This window comes from Bombus vosnesenskii, unplaced genomic scaffold (assembly GCF_011952255.1).
Source record: "Bombus vosnesenskii isolate JDL3184/JDL3185 unplaced genomic scaffold, Bvos_JDL3184-5_v1.1 scf7180000013301, whole genome shotgun sequence".
Taxonomy (NCBI): domain Eukaryota; kingdom Metazoa; phylum Arthropoda; class Insecta; order Hymenoptera; family Apidae; genus Bombus; species Bombus vosnesenskii.
The window spans coordinates 568,726-590,170 of NW_022882950.1; the positions used below are offsets into that span (position 1 = coordinate 568,726).

The window sequence follows — 21,445 nt, forward strand, 5'->3', positions numbered from 1 at the left end:
GATATTGACTTTTTTGAAACTATTCGTTGAATGGTTCAGTAGCGAAGAATCTTTTCTAGAGTTATAGTCATATTTTAGTTTCTTAGCAATTGTTCAATTTATAATTAGTATCGACAGTCTTGCCGAACCAATAGATAGTCATAATAGGTTGTAATGGGGAAAAATCTGAGACACCTTGTATAACGTGCAGATATATCGGCTGGATGGCATGGGTGCGGGTTAGAGTGGCACGTTAATAAAACCAGAGCGTTAATTGCTGAATTCCCCATTGATTAATGGCGCTCGAGGCTTCGTTGAAGGCAAGAGGCAAGTGAGCCGCCAATTTCACGAAGGAAATAGTTCGGTGTCTGCGTTACAGGCGTTTAAATTGCGGAAGTATTCCTTCATTGTGTTCTGCCTACTATTCTCTTCTTTTTTTTCTCAATTCTTCAGAACCATCGATAAATATTCAATCAATAACGTAGCTTCCTATTTTTTCCATTATCGTTTCCAACTCTTCTATGAAACCATTTGTAATACCTCATTATTGTTCGGTCAACACACGTCGATTTCAATACGATTGTCAAAATTTCCTCGTACAACGAACAAAATGCGAAAATATTGTAGGACAGTTTTATTTTATCGACCGCTACCGACATTTTCAGAAATCAAATCATCTTTCCCTTTTTCTATGGCGATAATTTTCCTAATAATCAGAATAAATAAATATTTGCATTACCAAGTAAAATGGTATCAGAAATGGTCATTAGCTCTCCATCACGTAAACGCAAATGCATGCATCACAGTATTCTGGTACGTAATAACGGTTCGCAGTCACGGACGTTCATCCTCACGCTCGTCTGGCGTTAGCCTTGAGAGAAATCCGCGCTGAAATATCGCGGAAATCTGTGACGTCCGGTCTGACGTGGCGCTCAATGGATCATATTTCTCTAAAATATCTTCATCGAAACCATCCAATCTCCTTAAACGTAGGATACCATCACATTTTTCTCAACTTTGAACAATTTCTCCGCTTTCTTCTCCTTTACTGCCTTCGCTTCTTTCTTGTAGCCTTTCACGATTTTACAAAGAGCTATCTCGCACCAATAAGGCCGTATAATTAATCCAGATCGTTCCATCGGTAGCAATCCTACGCGCTGTTAACGAGTCCTAGCGAACGTTCGGCTTCCTTTCTTTGATTAACGCTCATTCTGAACGCTCAAGGGGTTGAAACGTTTGCAACAAGGAGAATGAACACTCGTTCAGCCTTTCTGCCGTAATATACCTTTTTCTACATCGTAGAAATGGTACAGAAATTAAATCGCAGCTGCGTCGCTTTGGTAAAAAATGCGGGATTCTATGGTGTAATTGATTTTCGAAAAGTACTCGCTCAGGTTTGAATCGTCATCTCGTACAACATTCTACGTATACCGTATTTAATAAGAAACTAATCAATTTCTAATCCAATTTAACCATCTTCTCGTAGCCCAATCTTCAATTACTGAAAACTTCATGCCAAATCGACAACACCGAACCGTCCAAAATACCATACAAGTCGTCTAAATGTCTTTATTCGCAATTGATTCATTCTTAAGAAACAGCTCTTCATAAACCAAACGTTAAGCGCTAGAACTTGGTTCGATCCAATCGAATTCACATCGACCCTTCTTAGGAAACTCTTAACCACCACCAAAGAAAAAAACAACCTCCTTCGGTGGAGATTAATCCAAATCAACTCAAGTCGATAACACCGATTAATCGAAAACACACTTAGAACGCCATACGAGTGACCCAAATGTCTTCATTCGCTTACCAGTCGTAATCATAGCTCGCTATCATTCGAGGGTTGCAGCGAGAGTGGCTCGTTTACGAGCACGCTGACTCATCTTTCGGAAGTGAGATGTCACAGCTGATTTACGCGGTTCCTGGCGATTTAAAAAGAAAATTCGATGGCCGACACGCGGAGTCCGTCAGTAGGACGCGATAGAAGTTGGTCGGCGTCGCGACGTTCCGAGTATTCGCCGATGGCGTGGCTGCTTAGAAGATTGCCAATACCATTACGCCGCAGCGGAAGTGCCGGAAATCGAACCTCCTCTTTATGCTGTCCCGAGATGAATCTCCAACCAAACGAACCGGATCCGCTAAACTCTCTCGTGTTCGAAACGTTTACCTCGCTTCTTTCTGTACACAGATTTTACCTTTCGTTGCTTTCCGCCGTTTTTAGTAGTTGGGAAAAGTATAGAAGCTCGTTGTCAGAATAAGAAGATTTTCGTCGATGGTTTTTAGGGCGACTCTTATGGCGTGTTTGCAGCTTTCGAAATCTTGTTTGCTTCAGCGCACTCGCGACAGAGTATTCAATTGCTGCTGTTTGGATTTTGTTTGGTTTGTAGCGGGGACGGTTTTTATTTTTAACATAGATCGTTCCTTTTTATCAATTTTTGCACTTGCTTCATGAGAGTGGATGGTTACGTAAATATGACTAAAAATATATAACGATAAAAAGAAAATTGCGAATTGTCTATCGATAAAAATGTTTCGGCAAATCTATCGCGAAAAGTCGCTATATTTACGATCCACTTCCTTTTTCTCGATCACGTCCTTTTCGAGGAAGATCTGGCAGGTGATAGATCGTGCCATTGAATCGTCGTTATCATTCGATTCTTGACATTCGATCGACGTCTATGAATGACTATTCATATGGATCTGGTGCATATTACAGCGAAGGGAAGTCGAAGAGCGAAAGGGATCTATGCCACCAAAGGACGATGCTTTACACGGGGAAAAGTAATTCGCTAATGGCATCGCGAGATGCGCAAACGCGGTCTGGTATTCTTCGGAGTGACGATGCCTTTCGGAAAAAGCAATCCTCGATCCTATGGCTCGACTTTATCCAAATGTATCCGGCGCTCGTACGGGTTCGTGATATTTCAAGGGATATTCCGGTAGTTCGAGGTTGCGATTGAACTTCGCTGTCTTCTTCATCTTGGAAAAGAGGTCTCCGGACGAACTTGCACTGGCTGGTGGATTTCGGTGTAGTAATTTCGTTCGAAACGTCGAATCCCAATTCCCCTTACCATTTCGTGAAAGTTAACGCTACTTTTAAATTATATTCGTCAAAGACAAGGAAATTACGAAGATCCGTAGTAGTTTCCTTTAATTCGTCAGATTTTTCACGACAATGTCTTCCAAGGTAATACGGAATTTCAACCTGACCTCCTTTTAAATTCTTCAATCTTGTGCCACACATAGCGATTCGAAACTTTCGATAGTATCTAACCCACAAGCTCTCCAACATTCCGACTCTCGAAAATCCACGACTCGGAAAATTCCAGCAAAACAAAGTAATCCAAGTTGACTGACTGCAGCTCGCCAGATTTCAAGATTCCACTCCTAAACACTAGCAGCGGAGGCGTCTAGCGAGGATGAAAGTCGAAAGTCGAGAGTTTGAGCGAAAAGCAGGAGGATCGTTGGTGACAGGTCCCGGTTAATATTCATCCCTGTAACGCGGCCGTCCCACGGCCGTTTCTTCTGTTCGATAAGGTTCGCGGCCGATACCCTCAACAATCCCTTTACCCTCTCGGCCGCTTCTTTTCTCCTCGTTCCTATCGTCGACTGGAAATTCTCCCCAGAGCATCCTCCTTGCTCTCTCGCCAGGAATATGGCCGAGGCATTATCAATGCGAGGCGAGTTCTCCACTGCACTTTCGAGGGTATCCTGGAATAGTAAGGAGAGTGCTGGCTGCGCGCTTCAAAGTCGTGGAGGGAAATCCTAAGGAAGGGTGAGTGGTGGATGGAGTAGGAGAGCTAAGAGAAAAAAGTGAAGGAAATGGAGAGGAGATAAAAAAGACGAAAAAACGGAGGAGTGGAAAAGGGGGTTGGACGAACTATCTGGTTCGATTAGTAACTCGGTAACGTAAGCTCCGTCCAGTGAGACTGTTTTTCTTTCGGTCTTGGAATTACGTTCAAGCAACGTTCGAGGGTAAGGGATTTCAGATCCGGCGGTAAAATGCAAATATGGAAATTTATTCTCGTCATCGTGTCTTATCTGCAGCTTGCGCGTTAATAAGAGGGTCGAACGGACTCTGCGATTCTTTCGGGTTTCCTTTTTTGATTCGCCCGTGGAAAGTTTACGAGCGTAAGTGCTTTGATAACGAAAAGTTTGTTTGAAAAACGCTACTCGTGCAAAATGAGTAAATTAAAGAGAGAGTTTGACGACTTTATCGATTAAACGAACCAGGTGTAACACGTTTGAGGTACAATATCGTTATCTCGTAACCGAGTATCGATTTCACCAAGTTCATGGTATTCAAGAACATTGACATGGACATGATACGCTTGTTACAGTGCTCGGTATCTAACAAGATCGTTGTAAACTATCGGTGTCTGACGATCTGTATAGAAACGACGATAACTAAGTTCCCGCGTTCCTGGATCGAAAGCGAGTAGCACACTTTTTCTTGGGAATTCAAACAACGTCAATCTTTCGCGATACAGCTTTGTCCGCTTAATTATCATTTTCAAACTAATTACTTTAACTAGCTATCGACGTCAGTCCTATCTAACTAACACTAATAATGACACCATTGTCATCACTGTATTTATTCTAATTTACATAAACAATCGCAAAAGATCCATTTCGAAGAATTCTAGCGTTGAAGCGTCCCAATTAATCACCGCGCCTGGAAGATCCAAACACCCCACGTTCAACCGCGGTCCGACGCTCCTAAAGCTGTGAAATCGAAGCGAAGGAAGCAGTTGGAGTTGCAGTCTAGCTGCAGGCGGAAACGGTCGTAAATCGAGCCACGGCGTCACTTTCCTCACCGAGGAAATTAATCCTCGACTTTTTAACGAAAACCTAGACGAAAGCCTGTTCGTGGTTGTTTTCGAAATCCATTTCTGTATTCCTCCCTCACGGGTAAGCCCATCTGGCGTCGTGCAATCAAATCGACGGTCTCGGCCAATTTACCAAGCCATCCGAAATTGTTTCGTTTTGATTGACAAGCCGGACAGGCCGGTGACCGCGTGCCGGTCAGTTCCATCAAAGCAACCGCGGAGACAGCGTTACGCGCGCGGATTATTTCGCTCAGAATGCCACGTCAAAGCGGATCTTGTGAAATCGACTGGGAATTTCTGCTTCGACATATGTGCTACATATGTTAGAAACGAAGCGAAACGTTCTCCAGACCAAAGATACCACCGATGGCTAAATTCCCCGTGCTCCTGAAGATATTTTGGCGAAAGAAAGGAACACGAAGATATCGAGGCAAAGTAGTTTTCGTGCTCGAGGAAAACCGATGCTTCTTTTCTCCTCGATAAAAATACGTTTGCAATGGTTTTCTTCTGTCGTTAAATGATCCGACAACGATCGCAATATCGTCCCTGTCATCCTTGATCTATCGCGAACCGAAGCCTTTCTATTCGACAAATTCGTCATCATCCGACGTAAGGTAACCCAACGATCCGTTTCGCACGCTTAAACGCTTCACCACTCGTGCAACCGAATCTCAAACAGCCGATCGATAATCACGATAGCGGTACCCGGGAACGCTGTCAAAGCTGCGACGTACTCGTTTCAATCTCGAAACGAGAAAACACCCCTTTGAAAAAAGACAACGAGCGAAAAAATATATTACAAGCACAGGGAAACGAAACAAAACGAGAAACAGAAACGAAGACAGAGATCGAGTGGCGAAATAGTTAGGAACATGGCGAGGCAATCGCTATCCCGGGATAATATAGACGTTTTTGGAAAACTTGTTTCGCATCGAAAAAGCAATTACACCCGGCTGGCTATCGAAATTGTTATGAACAGAGAACGCGGAACAACAGAACGGTGAATGGAGCGAATGGGGGTGGGTATGGAGAAACGACGGAACGTTGATGGACACCAGTCACCCCTGTTGTCCCCATCCAGCGAATCCCTGTCACGTTTCTCCCCGTTTCAGCCGGTTTTCGAGCCAGTGGTTGCAATCACCGGAACCCTGGCGTGTCCTCTGGCGCCATTCGAACGACCATCGCGATCTATCGGCTACCACGTTATATAATGCGTTGCATCCATGGACGAATACGTTTTGACAAGCTTCGAGATACCACCGTTCCGCATATCCCTCTCTTGTTCATCCATGTTTCGCGTCCGTTCTTGCCTTTACTTTTATTTTTCGTTATTGTGATTTTCGGTGGTGGCTTTCTCTCCACAACCATCGTTGTGTCTGAGAGACGAGAGAGGCTGCATGGATAGAGGTTTCGAAGCGACGAGATCCGACGTTTCCGGGCTAACAAATAATTGGGCCGCTGCCAACCTGTATCCGCGTGTATGCACGTTATTTTGATTTGACGTAGTGTACGCCGCGAGCGAAACGCAGCAACCCTGTGGCGCGTACACCATTGTTGCGGCCGCTTGATTCCCTGCTGCGACTGTCCACCGAACGCGTCATGTAAATGATGTATACCCGTCGACGATCGAATCCGAATAGAAATATAGTCGTCAACGGGATGACCGACGAACGATCAGTAATTGACCGGAGTCGTAGACGACGCCTCGGTTTCTCTGGTCGTTGATTTAGGAACATTAAGCCAGCGAAGGATATAATTCCCTGGATAATGTGAAATATTATGGCGCGTAATTAGAAGATAGCTGGTCGCGTGATAGCAGCGTTCAGTGGCTAGGATCTTCTCGATCCCAATAATTATTATTCCACCAGATGGATATTTATATTCGCTCGCGAGCCACTTACCGCTCTTTATTCCATTTTCCACGCTGCTTTATAATCCACGACGGAAAGCGAAATATCACGTCGCTCAAACGACTCTACCCTCTTTCGTCTCTTTCTCTCTTCGTTCAATAGTACGCTGTTCCTCTCGTTACCGTCATTTTTCATCGCCTTTTGCGACGCGACGCCGTTTTTTGCCCGCCTCGCATCCGACAGACCGGATTAATTCCAAGAAAATATTTAACATTCGAGGCCGTCGACACTGCAGAATCGTTTATTCCGCGTTATCACGCGACTTCTTGGCAGTTCGGGGGACGAAGTTCTTTGAAGAAGAGTGAAATGGCACGGTGGGTATGTGCGAAAATTGCATTACGATGATTTATCTATGTGTGCACCGTGTAGTTTTGTTGCCGCTGAAGGTCTTTTCGTAGAGAAACGTTCGTAAAGACTAAAATGCTGCTTAAAGAGGAAATTTTTGTTTAGCTATTGCGTGAAGATTCTCTTGAAAAGAAAGTTTCTACGATGGGTAGAAGATTATTTTTTAGAAGGAAAATTATCGTGTAGAGTAAAAGATTTTATCTTGTTAAAAGAAGATGCGGTTTAAGTAACAAGCGTTTGCTAACGTCATTTTTTCATTTTCTCCACAAGTTCTATCAGATCGGAAGAAGAGATGATGAATGAATAAGTAGATTAAAAAGTGTAAAGTAACTTTTAAGTAGGTTAATGAAAGATAGGTTATCTTCCATCGTTATAAAGTAATGATGTTTCTTTCCGAATATCGCCAGATGTAATGTGTGCTTCTATTGTATTTATCTTCGCGAATTCTCTTTCTCCTTCCACCTATAATAATCTTTTGGCATCGACGAATACTTGAGTAACAAGGTTCGCAAGTTCGTAAGTATTTAAATTTTCTACCTCATTTTCTGGTGCCACAAATCCTAAAAATTCTGCTGTGCAATTCCTATCAATTTGTAACCTATAATTTACAGAAAAATCACAGAAGATAATTGTTGAGAATTGTGGATCTTAGTCGCCGAAATAAATGTATAGGAACACTCATATTACACATAGAAATTATATTAAAATACCTCAGATTTATTTAATATGCGATTTACAAGATATTCGTAGATACACATTGTCTCAGCACTCTTTTTGTCTCACCACCTTTTTTACCACCGTGCGTACGCAACAGTTGCATTCTTCTGTTTTACGAGACGCTGTTCACTCACGTACTCCCACACACACTCATACTCATATACGTGTGTCACTACTACGCAGCTAATCCAATGAGGCACACAAAATCACATATATCTCAATAATAATTTAAAGTAATTAGAAAATATGCCATTTTGAAATTGTACGCTAAAATTCCAAAATTTATACAATGACATTAATCCACGAAGTTAAAGGAATTCTTAACGCACGTTTCAACTCGTTCAAAGGTCCCAAAGCAAGACAACTTTCTTGAAAATCCACGAAAATCAAGAAAACATGTACGAACGAGGCAAATTGTCGCTAGAGAAGGTGTAGTATCATCCTCTTTCAGAAATGAATCACGAATCGTTCCATCCATGGACTGCCGTCGATTCGATTCTAATCGTGTTCCGCCGCTCGAACGAGCGTCTGAACGAAAGATCGACGCGCTTCTTTACGACTCCGTGGTTTACGAGCTCGGTCAATTCCAGCGTATTCGCCTCACGATCCAACCGCACGTCATCGAATGATCGTGGGCAAGTGTTAACGAGACTAGAAGTCGATTTTACGACCGCCTGCAAAGGAAAACGAGCCGGTTCTTTCGCGCGCTGAAAAGTTAGCAGCGCCAGATGGTCGAAGTTGATTGAATAAACTAGGAGAAATCAGGGGATGGAAATGGATTCTGCGTGATTGATCGCAAAGCGATTGGACGATTCCAAGTGAATTTTCAATGAAATAAAATCAATCGGCGATGCTACTGATTTATCGTCGAGACTGCCAAGTATTATAATCGAGAATTAACAAAATACAAGTAGTAACGTAGAATAATATGCCGTGATATGAAAGGGAAGTTTTCTACATTTAAATTTTGTTCGATACAAGTTTGCATCGACTCTCACGTAAAACGTCTTCAAAACTGTCATAAACTTTATTGCTTCCTCCTTTATAGCAATATTTTATTCTTAGTATAGAGTGTGAAATAAAAGTAAGAACGAAAGCAAGATATAAGATAGGAAAATAAAAAATTGCGTCAGACGTTTCTGAAAAGGAGAGTGGAATATAAATCAAAGATTAAGAAAGCAAAGAAATAATATGGAAATAAAAATGAATTTGGCCGCGAAATTAATTTTTCGAGGATAAATTGAAACTCTTTAAGAGAGACGCGGGAGTTCACTTCCTTTTTCTTGTAGTACGAGCAAAAAATGTTTAATGAAAATGTTTTCCATCTCTGCCCCTACGGGTTTTCCTTTTCCTTGGTTCGCGCTGGTTTTATTAAAATATTACGTGCGAAGCATTTTCTTGAACGTAGAAATTAAATGGCCTCGGCATCGTTAGCCACCGAATATTTAAACAGACGTGTATGAAAAACGAAACAGGTTATTAGAAGGCAAAGACACTAACAGAACATTCGTTCCTAGAAATTAGAATGATCCAATCTGGCTCGCTAACAGAGAAAAAAGAGAAGTTCGCTCGAGAACATAGAAACTGGGATATTAAGATCCCCGACACACCTTAAAATCATCCACCATTCTTAAATAGCCTCTCCCATAACACAAACGCTTTACTCCCATCCTCACGCGCAACTCAAAGAAGCGAAAACGAAGAAAAAGAAGAAACCGACTCGCCTACCCGCGTATAACGACTTTTCTTAAACGAACTAAGCGAACGAAATTATGAAATTCATTAAACTACCCAAACAATGTCTACGACCTATAAAAACTTTTAAATTAACTATAACGCGATAAAGTGGAGTTGCTAAAGGAATTCGATATGCAGTATGTCTTGTTGGTGTCTGTCGACGACTACTAGAAATATATATAACTATGAATATTTCTAGAATAGAAAAAGATAGAGAAAATATATTTGCTAACACGATTATTGTAAAAAAGAAATGAATAACATCCCGTATCGTTATAGGAAGATACATTGTTTTGTTGTAATGAGAGGAAATGACCCAATCAAAGAGGAAGAAAAAACGATACAGGGCCGATAATACGGATCACGACGTCCAGAGCAGACAAGGTGGTAAAAAATAAACTTCGAGATTTAACGAGATTGTACGAAGTAGCTCGTTGCTCGACGTAATAACTCGCATCGACCGCGTCAACCGGCGAGCGTCCAAATAGCTGCCAATACGGCGACTGGTTCGTTAAAAAAATAGAGAATGATTTTCTATCGTTAAATGGGGTCTATCAGACGTCGATTACTCGCGAGTTAACGTGTACCAAATTGCTAGCGAAAACATTGCTAGAATAATAGACAAGCGAGCGTGTAAGAAAAGATTTCGTTTCAAATATTTCACTCACTACACAGTTTCAGGACACACAGCGATGATTTACATTCATGATGAAAGTTCGATCGAAAAATTTTCTTCGGGCAATTAAGAACCAATTAAACAGCCTTGAGATTATGTTGCTAGCTCGCGGCTTTCCAAACGCGACGTTCGTCAGTATTACTTTGAACGAAACGTTTTTTCCTATAGTCAAAAGTTAATTAAAGGCTCACGAATATCTTTCTCCTTTACCTAATAGAAAGCTAATCAAGAAGTTGTAATATTTTTTTTCGCCCTTTTTCCTCTCGGTATCTTCGAGTTAATTGAAGATCTTTTAATATCACTCTCCTCGAATCTCAACTTCTTAAACGTTTCCAATTTTATTTCGCTTTCAACTCTCCTTTTTCTCTTGCAAGAATTTTTATATTCCTAGCATAGCAATTGTATCAGAGCTAACCTGATTTACCATTTCTCAACGTGATACGAAAGAATTATTTAGTACGAAATTCTACTGAATTAGTTGGACGTTAAAGTAATTCTTCTTCGCGAGACACGATCGTCGAATATTGATCGGTTCGGTTTCCAACCGATTGCTATAAAGATTCTAAAGTATTACAAGAAATTACAAGAATAAGAGGTTTGCATCGTTTCCAGACCCGAACGTATTTTTTCGTACGAAGCAATTATCTGGTTTATCAGCTTCAGAGGATCATCGAACTCGGCCACGATAATTTCCTATCCACTGGTTGCACTGGTTTTTAATCACACAGCTCATTGGACAGATAAAGCAGCCTTCAACAAAGAAAAGCAGTATCGAAGCCTGTAAAGGAACAGAAGGATATGGAAAAAGGAAGACGAGGAACATAATCGCCCATTAAGTTTGACCGCTGTACACCTGAAATTTCGACTTGGTGTGTTGGAAATTCGTGATTGCGAAATATATTGGAATAAATCAAAATGAAATAGACGAACAACGAACAATTTCCTGAAACACGCGATTCTAAACTTAAAAGCATTTTACAACAGAAAACTATTTCGAGCGCAAAAGGAGACTCTCCTAAAATTTTCTCCGTTTGATGAGACGGAAATTAGTTATTTCTGAAGAATTCTCTACCAGATAATATAAAGCTCTATTATCGCAAACAATGTGAATCGCGTGTACTCGATTTCCAATATCGTTTACAATTTCAATTCCAGAAAATCTTTATGGTTGCTGTTATATTATCCTTAAATCTCCTTTATCCTTTAGTACTAGACTGCCCATTCTCCTCTGTACTTTTTATCCACCAAGCTTTCCTGCGCTTCGCTTTCCTTGGCCGCGGCGATTCCACGTGGAAACTTTATTAGTCCTCTTCCCTTAAACACAAACCAGCGATAAAGGCCGCCTGTGAGCGAAATATCCTGGTGTTTCATAAAGCTGGCATCGTACCGGTTTGTCCAGGTAGGCGGGTCACTGTTTCCGTAATGAACGAGCACAGGCACCGGTCGGTATGCCTGGAGAAAAACAAAACAGAGAAGGGAAACGCGAACGAATCCCTGGACGATCGATATTCGATTAATTGGATTTGGCTAGGCGCACTGACGATTTCTCTTTCGTTCTTTTTTTACCTCTTCGTTTTTCCCCTCTGTTTTTTAATTCGCCCTTTTTCATGGCGTTTTTCTGCTGTTACTCGTCGACGTACGATTGCATCGCGCGGAGCTACGTTTCACTCTCGGTTTTTGATCCTCGGGCGCGCAGATAATATGCCGAAGCGAGCGAGTGATTGCTACGGAGGATGTTCGAGCACAGTCAGGGAGATTTGTTTTTCGGGGGATTGGATCGCGAGAATCAAATTGGATGGAGATGACGTTCTGATTTCCTGCAGATTCTTCCAAGAGGAGTGGTTTTTCTGTGTTTTTGGATTAGAGGCTCGAGACGTGACAGCAAATGATCGCGCTATCCGAGTCTCGGTGAATATTTTGTCGAGGCAATGGGACAAGAGTTGTACTACCTTCCTTAATCAAACTCTCCGATTTCGCGTATTTGGTATCGCGAATCCGCTGATTTTCCACGAGAAACTAACAAAGATTAATTTACCTATTAGTCTGTCACGATAGTTTTCAAAAACTTCTTCGGAACTTTTCTACGAACGATTTCCGTGAAACTTCGTGTAAATCAAAGTTCGAAACTTCGGTAGAAAAAAAGGACGAAAAAAAGGGAGAGGAAAGGAAAGCAGAAGAAGAGCAATAAAAGGGAAATATTTATCCGAAAAGAGAAATATTAAAACTACACTCTACGAAGATTGTTCTCCATATGCTGTGAAATTACAGCGCATCGATCGACGAAAGTGGCAGCCTTCCATCGGAATGGAACGCGATAGAGCGTGCTAGATAGAAATCATCTTCGTAACGATTCGATCGTGTTTCGACCTGTGTATAATGTTACGCGATTCACGCACGATCGCGTCGTAATTTTGCCAGTAATAACGTTGATAGTAATGCTTGTTTGTATGTAAACGATTCCCGGCCGGTGGAATAATTATTAACAGACAGTATTCGGAGCCGTGTATTTTAAATAGTTATGCAATTCGAATTGGTTTCGGCCATCCTACGGCGGCCAGCGATGGACTACCACCACACGTAATTCGACCCGTAAACACGAATCCTGCGCGATTCTTTCTGACAAAGTGGATGGCTAGTGTGAAATAACGATTGTGAGGTGGTTTATTGAACGTGTTGGTTGGTTTATTAACACGTTGGCTGCCACGACATCCGTATTCGGGTGTCAGCAAAGTTTCTAGTCAGGCCGCGTAATCCATATTCGGGTGTCGCTTATTTGACTACTTGCGAAGGATCGTCGTAGGTATTTGAAAAGATATTCCATAATAATAAAACTGTTGAATTGTTATAAAATAAAAATACGAAAATGGTTTATTAAAAAAATTACTTAGAATGTAACATTTTAAAGCATTCTATACATAGCTGATGTTGGCCGGGACAATTTGGACAATAAGTTGTTGTTTTCTTCAAATTCTTTTGTGCCTTTGTTCGTTCCATTCGACGTCTTTTATTTGCATAACATAGTTTGCATGCGCGTCTAATGCTTCTTCCGGAATCATTTTTCCGAACGGCTATATTATGCTGACTCCGTCGAAGACAAGGATTTTTTGTATTTTCAGACAACCCTAATAATTTTGCAACTAATAATTGTCTAAATATTCTAATATTTATATTTTTCCTTGTTACAATTTTGTAAACCGTCAAAGCGTTTACAACAGAAATTCCCAGAAGGAATTGAATGCCAAATTTTCTGTACCATTTGATTCCTTTTCTAATTGTGATGGCATAAGAAACCATTTGGTCGGAATAATCTACACCACACTTTCCTTCGTTATATTCAACAGCAATTAGTAGTTTTAATGTTGCGAACAAATGAAACGAAAGATCATTCTTGAGACCACCACTTGAGCGACTCGCATTACTAAAATATCGATGGGAGCACCTAGCAGGGAACGCTTGGTACCGCTGTACGCGTGGCCTGATGGAGATTTCTTTCAAAATACGCGTGACAGTCAACGTGTTAAAGAGACGAGTCATAAAACGATAATAGTCAATTGTAATAAAATCACTTTAAGTACAAGTACAGAGTAATCGTCGCCCACTCAATGCTACTATTCCACTCTCTAACTGTTCAACTATTCGACTCGCTAAACTATTCGATTAAATGTCCGTCTTAGAGAGCATGTTCATCTATTTGTATCGACAGGCGTTATTATAAAAAGTTCAAGTGTAACTCCGGTTGACGATTACAAATAACGGCGATAATATTTTGTTTTATGTTCGTCTACCTTTGAACCTAGCAAACCAAAACAACGTTGGTATTCCAAGGCACAACAATATTCAATCAAATCTTTCGTTGACTCATGTGTCGCTACAGTTGTTCTTCTACTTTTTAAGAATCTACGTCTACCTTCTCGATGCTTCCAAACGGGTATAGAAAACAAAATGCAATCGTACAGGGAGAAAAATCTCCACGAGGCTGACATTCTTGCGATTGCTTGGAGAGTGATACATCGAGCATTTTCGACGATCGCATTTGCGTCTAAGTTAGTTTCGCTTAGTAAGGAGTTATCCCGGTGACCGTGAATTCGTTTGAACTCAAACATTGCTAATAGTATTATTTAATTTAATTATTCGTAGATCGTATTATTCATTAGGCTTAGTGTTTGTTAGACTTATTATTAGTTGTACTTATTATTTGTTAAGCTTAGTGATAGACCTGTATATACGTGTAAATAAAATCTCGGCTTTGTGAAACGATGGCTAGTCCACATGAAGAGTCGTCGCGCGCCCAAAATTCGAATCGTGATCCGACATATATTCTTTCCACCATTGATAGGGAAAGTAACCAAAGAAGTATTTAACTATGAGACTTTGTCCGGCTGACGGTAGATTCGGTTTGCATGTAGTCAGACATTAAACAGAAATCGAAGTACACGTAATGTCTACGATAAACTCTTGTTTATATCGTATCTTCTAGTGGTTTCTTGAACAATGCTTAATGCAAATACAAGAATATTTATGAGACACAGAATAAATGAACAGCAAAGCAATGGTTGAGCGAAGAGTAAGTTGTGGAAAATGCACGATGTCAAATTAACTTGTTGCAATATTTTTATTGCTTCTAAAATCATTTTTAAATATTCAATGGCAACGCTGATGGAAACAAAAGACCGTAACGTGAAAGATTCATGAGAATATAACAACATAATACATGTGCGGGTAAACAAGAAGAATTTCGAGAAATTCCATTTAAATCTTTTATCGTCGGACGTTTCCACAACGAATCATAACTAGGATTCTGTATCTAGCACAAACAGAAAATGTAAACAAACAAATCCAGAACAAAAACAAACAAGTGGAGAATATATACGAACAAGCAAATCAAACATATTTATGTACAAACTGTAAATATAAAGAAATCTTTTTTGTTTTGTTGGATAACATATTTGCAATTTTAATCTCGCCACAATATACATCTGTCGAAACCACGTGCATAGTAGAAACGTTATCGAATGTTTATTTGAAAAAGCGGTTGAATTTTTCTGTAATAAGAGAAGTTAGTAAAACTTAAGATAGTAGACTTTCCAAAATAAAAGTTTCATTTGAATTATGTCGAGTATATAAATAGGGAAGGTCTTTACCGCCAAACTTCTATATCAGATACACCAAAAAGATAGAAATAAAACTTTTCATAAATCGATCGGATCAATTTATTTATATTTATATTTATGTACATCCGTCATTGTACATATTTTAATACAAGAGATACGGAAACTTCAATCCGTACATATCGACGGATAAAATAAGCAAAATGTCAAGAGGAATGTACCACCTAAACCCGTATACATCACAGACGGCCAATTAAAATTATTAAGTGATCAATAAAATTAAAAAAAAGAAAGAAAGATACAAATTTCGATATTAACACGGAGAATACAGAATAGAAAAAAATTGTATCACGCAAATTTAGAACGCAAATCTCAAGACTAAAAAGAAGCAAAATGTATTATTTAAAGAGATTTCAATCGCCAATTCTAGAGATTGTCTCCATTATTGCTACGTTATCCAAAACAAGAGCGGCTAATTCGCTTGCTCGCGAACTGGCACGCTGCTCCACTGCTGGCTGTTACTTTTCTTCTTGTTCCTTGAAAATTTAATCGCCGCGACCGCACCGCCTCTAATGCGATTCCCTTCGCCCACATTGCCTCACACCCGGCGTTGCAAAATCTTCCCAAGACAAACTACGACGTAAAAACGATCCGACAACAACACGGTTTCGTGCCAGATCACTTTTTGTGCTAGACCAGAGACAGTTCCCTCTACGTCTGTACGAATCTAGGATATTGAAATATCGAGAAACCGTCAGTTCATCGCGACAAAAATAGTAAATATGTAAATATTTAAATTAATAAATGAATATAGGCAGTAGACAAATATTTGCGATGAAAAATGGTGTACGAATAAAAAAAATATATATATACATGTCGGGTTCACGTTATGATTAGGATTAGGGACGTGTAACGAATCTTCATTTGGATTAGACATTGTTGTTATGCAATAGAGAAGATATTTACTAGTACAAATATGATTATTAGTACAAGTGTGGATATTGCAGAATTGACAAGTAACCGCGGTGATTAGACACTAATGACAATGGTCTTAGGTTCGATAACGAATCCGCGGTCAGTGGGATAACAAAATGCGCTTTCTTACAAAGTCCAAGTTGTACTCGACTTGCTTATCTACGGTACAAGTATTACTAAACTAACTCTTTGTTAAAACGCAGAATATTCACCGAGCGTAAAGACGCTATGTAATTCGCTAATGCGACCTCACGAGAGAATGACTTTCCGTCACGATGATGCTGCAGAGGAAAGCTATGATGGGGTGTGTCTAAGGACACGAGATCCTCGGATTCATCGAGAAAAGCCTTCGTTCGGAAAGCGAGGGAAATTGATGTTGCTGTTAATTGTTCAATTTAGTCAATTTGGAAGGATGCTAGTCGCCCTTGAGGGAAAGTTGCTAGTGGGAAACGTCGTTCGTGAGAAAAATAGATTTCCCTTATCTTCCTGTAGTTGGGACAAAGACTGTTTATCTGTTTGAAGGACTTTAGTTAACTAAATGTCAATGTCTTCTCTATTGCATAACGACAACGTGTAATCCAAATGAAGATACGTTTCACGCCCCTAACCCTAATCCTAATGTAAACCCGACATATATGTTATAAAAATTCCTATATATGAACAACTCTATCCTCTCTCATTCCGTTTACGGAATAGATCGATGTTTTCAATATTTTGCAGGATCTAACATATTCGATATGGTTAAATAAATATTTTTATTAATATGAATATTTATACGAATTTATAGGTTATTAAATTCTAATTGTATATGAATTATGTATTTCGAATCGCATAGTGTCGTGGAATATTTTCAAAGCACGGGAAATACGAACAAAATTCAACAAAACTTAAACAAAAATAGTATGCATAAATAACAACTATTATTTGCATTACAAATGTTCTGAAAAAGGAAGAGCGAACAATGCCACTTTTGTCAAAATTTAACGGTGAAACGAGTACTTCATAAAAATGCAGCGACGAGTGAACAAGTACTAAATTAAAATGTAGAAAAGCAAAGAATGTTTCGACCGAACAATAGCAACAGAGTTTCAATAATCCAAACGTTTCCCTTTTTCCTTTAAACTTCCAAGGTTCCTCCTAAATTGAAGAAATATTGTGAACCCTTCCGCGCACAATGTAACCAGCCCAGCGTGCTGTAATTCGTATTCTTGAAACTTTCGATAATTCCATCGCAGAATGGAAAGAGAGACGAGGACAGAAGAGAGGAGAGACAGAGTGGCGTTTAAAGATTACACTATTCAGCCAACGAAAAGATTGAATCCATAACACAGTAAAAATTCATCAAGATACTCTACTGATTTCGAAAGAAGCGGTTATTGGCTAAGCACTTTAAACTAAACATTCGAACGTTTTAACAAGTCCAAGAGGGCAAGACATTTTATTTCGCCTCCGATTGACCCGTGGCTCCTAATTGGTCCTTCCTGTCTAGCCCTGCCCCATTGTTTTAACTGGAACAACTGTTCAATTTACCGCGGTTTCGCCAATGAAGAATAAAATAAAAGAGGAGGAAAAAAGGAAGAGGAAAGAAAACGACCTTATACCGAGAACAGAAGTGGGTGCGCCCTTTCGCAAATAATTTAGGATTAAGGCTTAAAAGTATGGAGCAAAGTTTACGGAAACAGGTTTCTGGCCGAGAGGACTTGGCAAAGGAACCGCGCCGGAAGTGGCAGACTCTACATTTTCACCGGAAATAACGAGCTGGACTACCTACGTGCCTCGACCACTTACTTCTTTGTCTTCTCTCTCCTTCTCCCTGGTGGAATATCTTTTTTCTTTTTTTTTTTTTTTTTTTTTTAGATTCTTTTTATTCGACTGTAATTAAGAAAGAGGACAGTGGAGAGGGTCGCGTGTGTGAAATCGTTTCGGTGAGCTTCTAATTGGAGAGGAAAACCTCTGGTTTCGGACGAGGGTGGCCGGTAACACGCTGACCTCCGATGGAACCGCGACAGAGTTTGATTAATACCACACGCTCCCGGAAGTCTGTGGCAAATGGATTTTCGATATTGCCGCGCGCTGCCAGTCCAAGGAATCTTCGAATTAATTCTTCCCTTGACACTCGACTATTTCGTGCTCAACCGACAAAATAATTATTGACGAAATAATATATTCATCAATTTACTTACGTTTTTCAATATCGACGTATTACGCAGCTTTTTAATTAAAAGAGCTACAGTGCTCTCTGTATTTGGTCTCATCTCATATGAGAAATTTGATACACATAAAATCTTTATTTTCGATTTTTAAATCAACAGGAGAGCATTTCAACGATATATCGAACGCATGAAAATAATACGAATATGTTGCATTTTTCGAATGAGCTTCCCATTGATAGCTTTATTTATCGTATAATTTGAACGGTGTCCAGTGAGCAAAGCTGTTTGAACGATACGCCGATATTTCGTATCTTTTTGATATGCGGTAACCAAATATTGTGGATTCGCTAATGTCTAGAAGAAACAAAAATACAGAAAAACGGAAAAGAAACAGAATGGGAATTCCAGTATTTCTTTAAGCTTCGTAATTCGATCAATGATTTTCAGATGTTTAAAGAAGAACGGGATAAACAATAGAATGTCTCTGTGATGGTATCTTAAACTTATATTCGCTAGGTACAAATCTGACGCATACAGAGAGTACAGGTATTAAATGCCGAGACATTTCAGACATGCTTACCCCCGGGAAATCTAGCTTGCAATCTTGCGCTCCAACTGTAGCCAGATTATCGGAAATCTGACGTTCACGCGGGTTTACGATGTGCCAATCCCTATTGAATACCGTGAAACGCTTCAAGGTTCATAACAAGGGAACGTCGCGAACGATCCGGCTGCGATTTAGATGAAACTTTGTAGATGAGAAGAACAGGCAAAAATAAAAGATACGTATTTTTCCTTATCTACAGTAACTTAAGTTTAAACGGTGAAATTACTCTGAAAAGTTCAACCCCTTAAGAGCTTATTCGGGAAGTTAACAGTTAGAGATAAAAAAGATTTTGTTAGCAAAAATTAAATATTTTCTAAGACGGTGGAGGGAAACGTTAGAATTAACGAAGAATTTTCGAAAATCTTCACGTTGATTCGAAAAGATACACAGAAAAAAGAAAGGAATAGTATTTCTAACACTCTGTCGTAACAAGAATATCGTATCTACTTCTGGAATTATTAATATTCATTCACATTAATATCTATGTCTCTATGCTCAAGTAAAAAGTGGAAACAAAAAAGAAACCATCTAGGATCGTCCTCAATTTCTTTAATTACCAATTTTCATTTGCCGTTTCTAATAATGGTATGCTGAAATAAAAGAGCCACATGAAAAAAGAAACGAAAAGACAGATACATTACACGAAAGCACCTACCAATTTCCCTAATTACCAGTTTTCATCCGCCTCTTTATATCCAGAATCATAATCTCAAAAAATGAAAGAATAAAATCTAGAAGGACCAGATGAAAAGAGCAAAAATAGTTTCTCGAATTATTAAACTTCGTTCTCTGTTAACCTACTTCTTCGATAAAATAAGAAACGGAGAAAAAGAGGACAGCGTGTGATTCGTTAAAAAAAAATCATTTTCGCTTTAATCTCTTACCTTTCTCTTGAATTTACAGGTAGCAGCAACTCGGCGAGCTCGAGCACGACCTGGACTACAGCGACGGTGATGATTCTCATCCTGCCAGCGATCATGTATCTGATGTTCTCCTCGACGACAATAACCATGACGCCTTACACCTCGTCGACGTCAACTCCTACCAGCAGGTAGCTCGTACGCGCCCGCAAGTACACCACTGCCACTGTTTGACCCGATTAAAAAACAGAAGAAAGAGGAAAATAAGAAAATAAAAAAACATCGTCCATGTAAAACCTAGTAGTCTAGGGCTTCCAGTTATGTATGTTACTATGTATGGAGTAGATAGCTTGAATAACAATTGATTTTTATTCACGAATGGGCCTGTGTGTTAAGCGGGAGGTCGAGATGACGCAGAGAAGAATATCGAGCAAAAATATCGACGAGGAAAATACTCGCCCAGGTATAGTTTCTTTTCCTGGCCAGCACGCGTTTGTCCTATTTCGAGCTCATCTCTAAATAAATCGAGATCGTGACGCAGACAATTTTCAATTTTGTTGACTCGTGGCCATTTATTCATCGATTTTTCTCGAATTATACAATGTAAAAAAGGAAAGAAAATGAGATAATAGTGATGGAAGGAAAAGAAGAAGAATACGCGGTGGCACGTGGCTAAATTTGAGAAAAACAACATGGATCTGAAAAAACGTGGAGAAGTTTTGTTGTAACCTCCTGTATATGATAAACGCCCCTGAGACACGCGTAAAAAGACGATCGCGCTTTTCAAATCGATCGTTTTTATTCCGGCTTCTTCGTTGATTTTCTACGGTATTTGTCGTTGATCCATATTTATTTGTTCATTTATTTATTTTTTTATTTCTCATGGTGAAAGATCGTTTCGATCGGGTTGTACGCGTCATTCGTTTAGCAACCCCAATGTTCACCGAGAGTGTCGAGGATATATAGATATATACATACAGGGGTAAATTAATATTAAATGAGTATGAATAACGTTAGCGCAGCGACGAACGGCGTTCTGCTCAATATCCGCTCCTTTTAAGATGTCTAACGAGGAACGCGACACCATAGGTACCGATTTGTAATCTGTACAAATTGTAATAAATTACCATACGAAGTACGATTCGATCACCGGTGTATTTCGTTTCTTCTCGTCCTTTCCTCCCTGTAGAAATGTAGTTGGAAAATGAGCATTGTGGAACGAGAGATCGAGGTAAGTGTGTACATTTTTCTACGAAAAATCTACAGTACAATGAAACGTTATCGTTAGGAAGACATTGATTACGTATTTTCAAGATACGAATACATAGTTTATATTCTCGTAGAATAACCGACACGATACTTATAGTAATGTAATAATACAGAAATAGTATCGTGTTCTGTATATGGCGTTGTTTGTTATTATGTTCTGAATATTAGCGTAACTGTATATAGCGTTGTAAGGAGGAAAGTAAACAATATTTACATATTTTTAATTAATATTTCCAAATCATCCGTAAATATTCGAGCGTGGAATTTACCTTTAGGC

At 39.7% G+C, this 21,445-nt stretch overlaps 1 protein-coding gene across 1 annotated transcript in view; it reads left to right on the plus strand.

Moving 5' to 3' along the window:
- The window catches only part of LOC117233943, a 135,599-nt gene extending 114,551 nt beyond the window's left edge, over positions 1–21,048 (plus strand). The window contains exon 6 of the mRNA XM_033494683.1: positions 19,943–21,048. Coding sequence (XP_033350574.1) covers positions 19,943–20,094 — 152 coding nt within the window. The 3' untranslated portion in view covers positions 20,095–21,048. The remainder of the gene's footprint in view (positions 1–19,942) is intronic.
- The last annotated feature ends 397 nt before the right edge of the window (positions 21,049–21,445 follow it).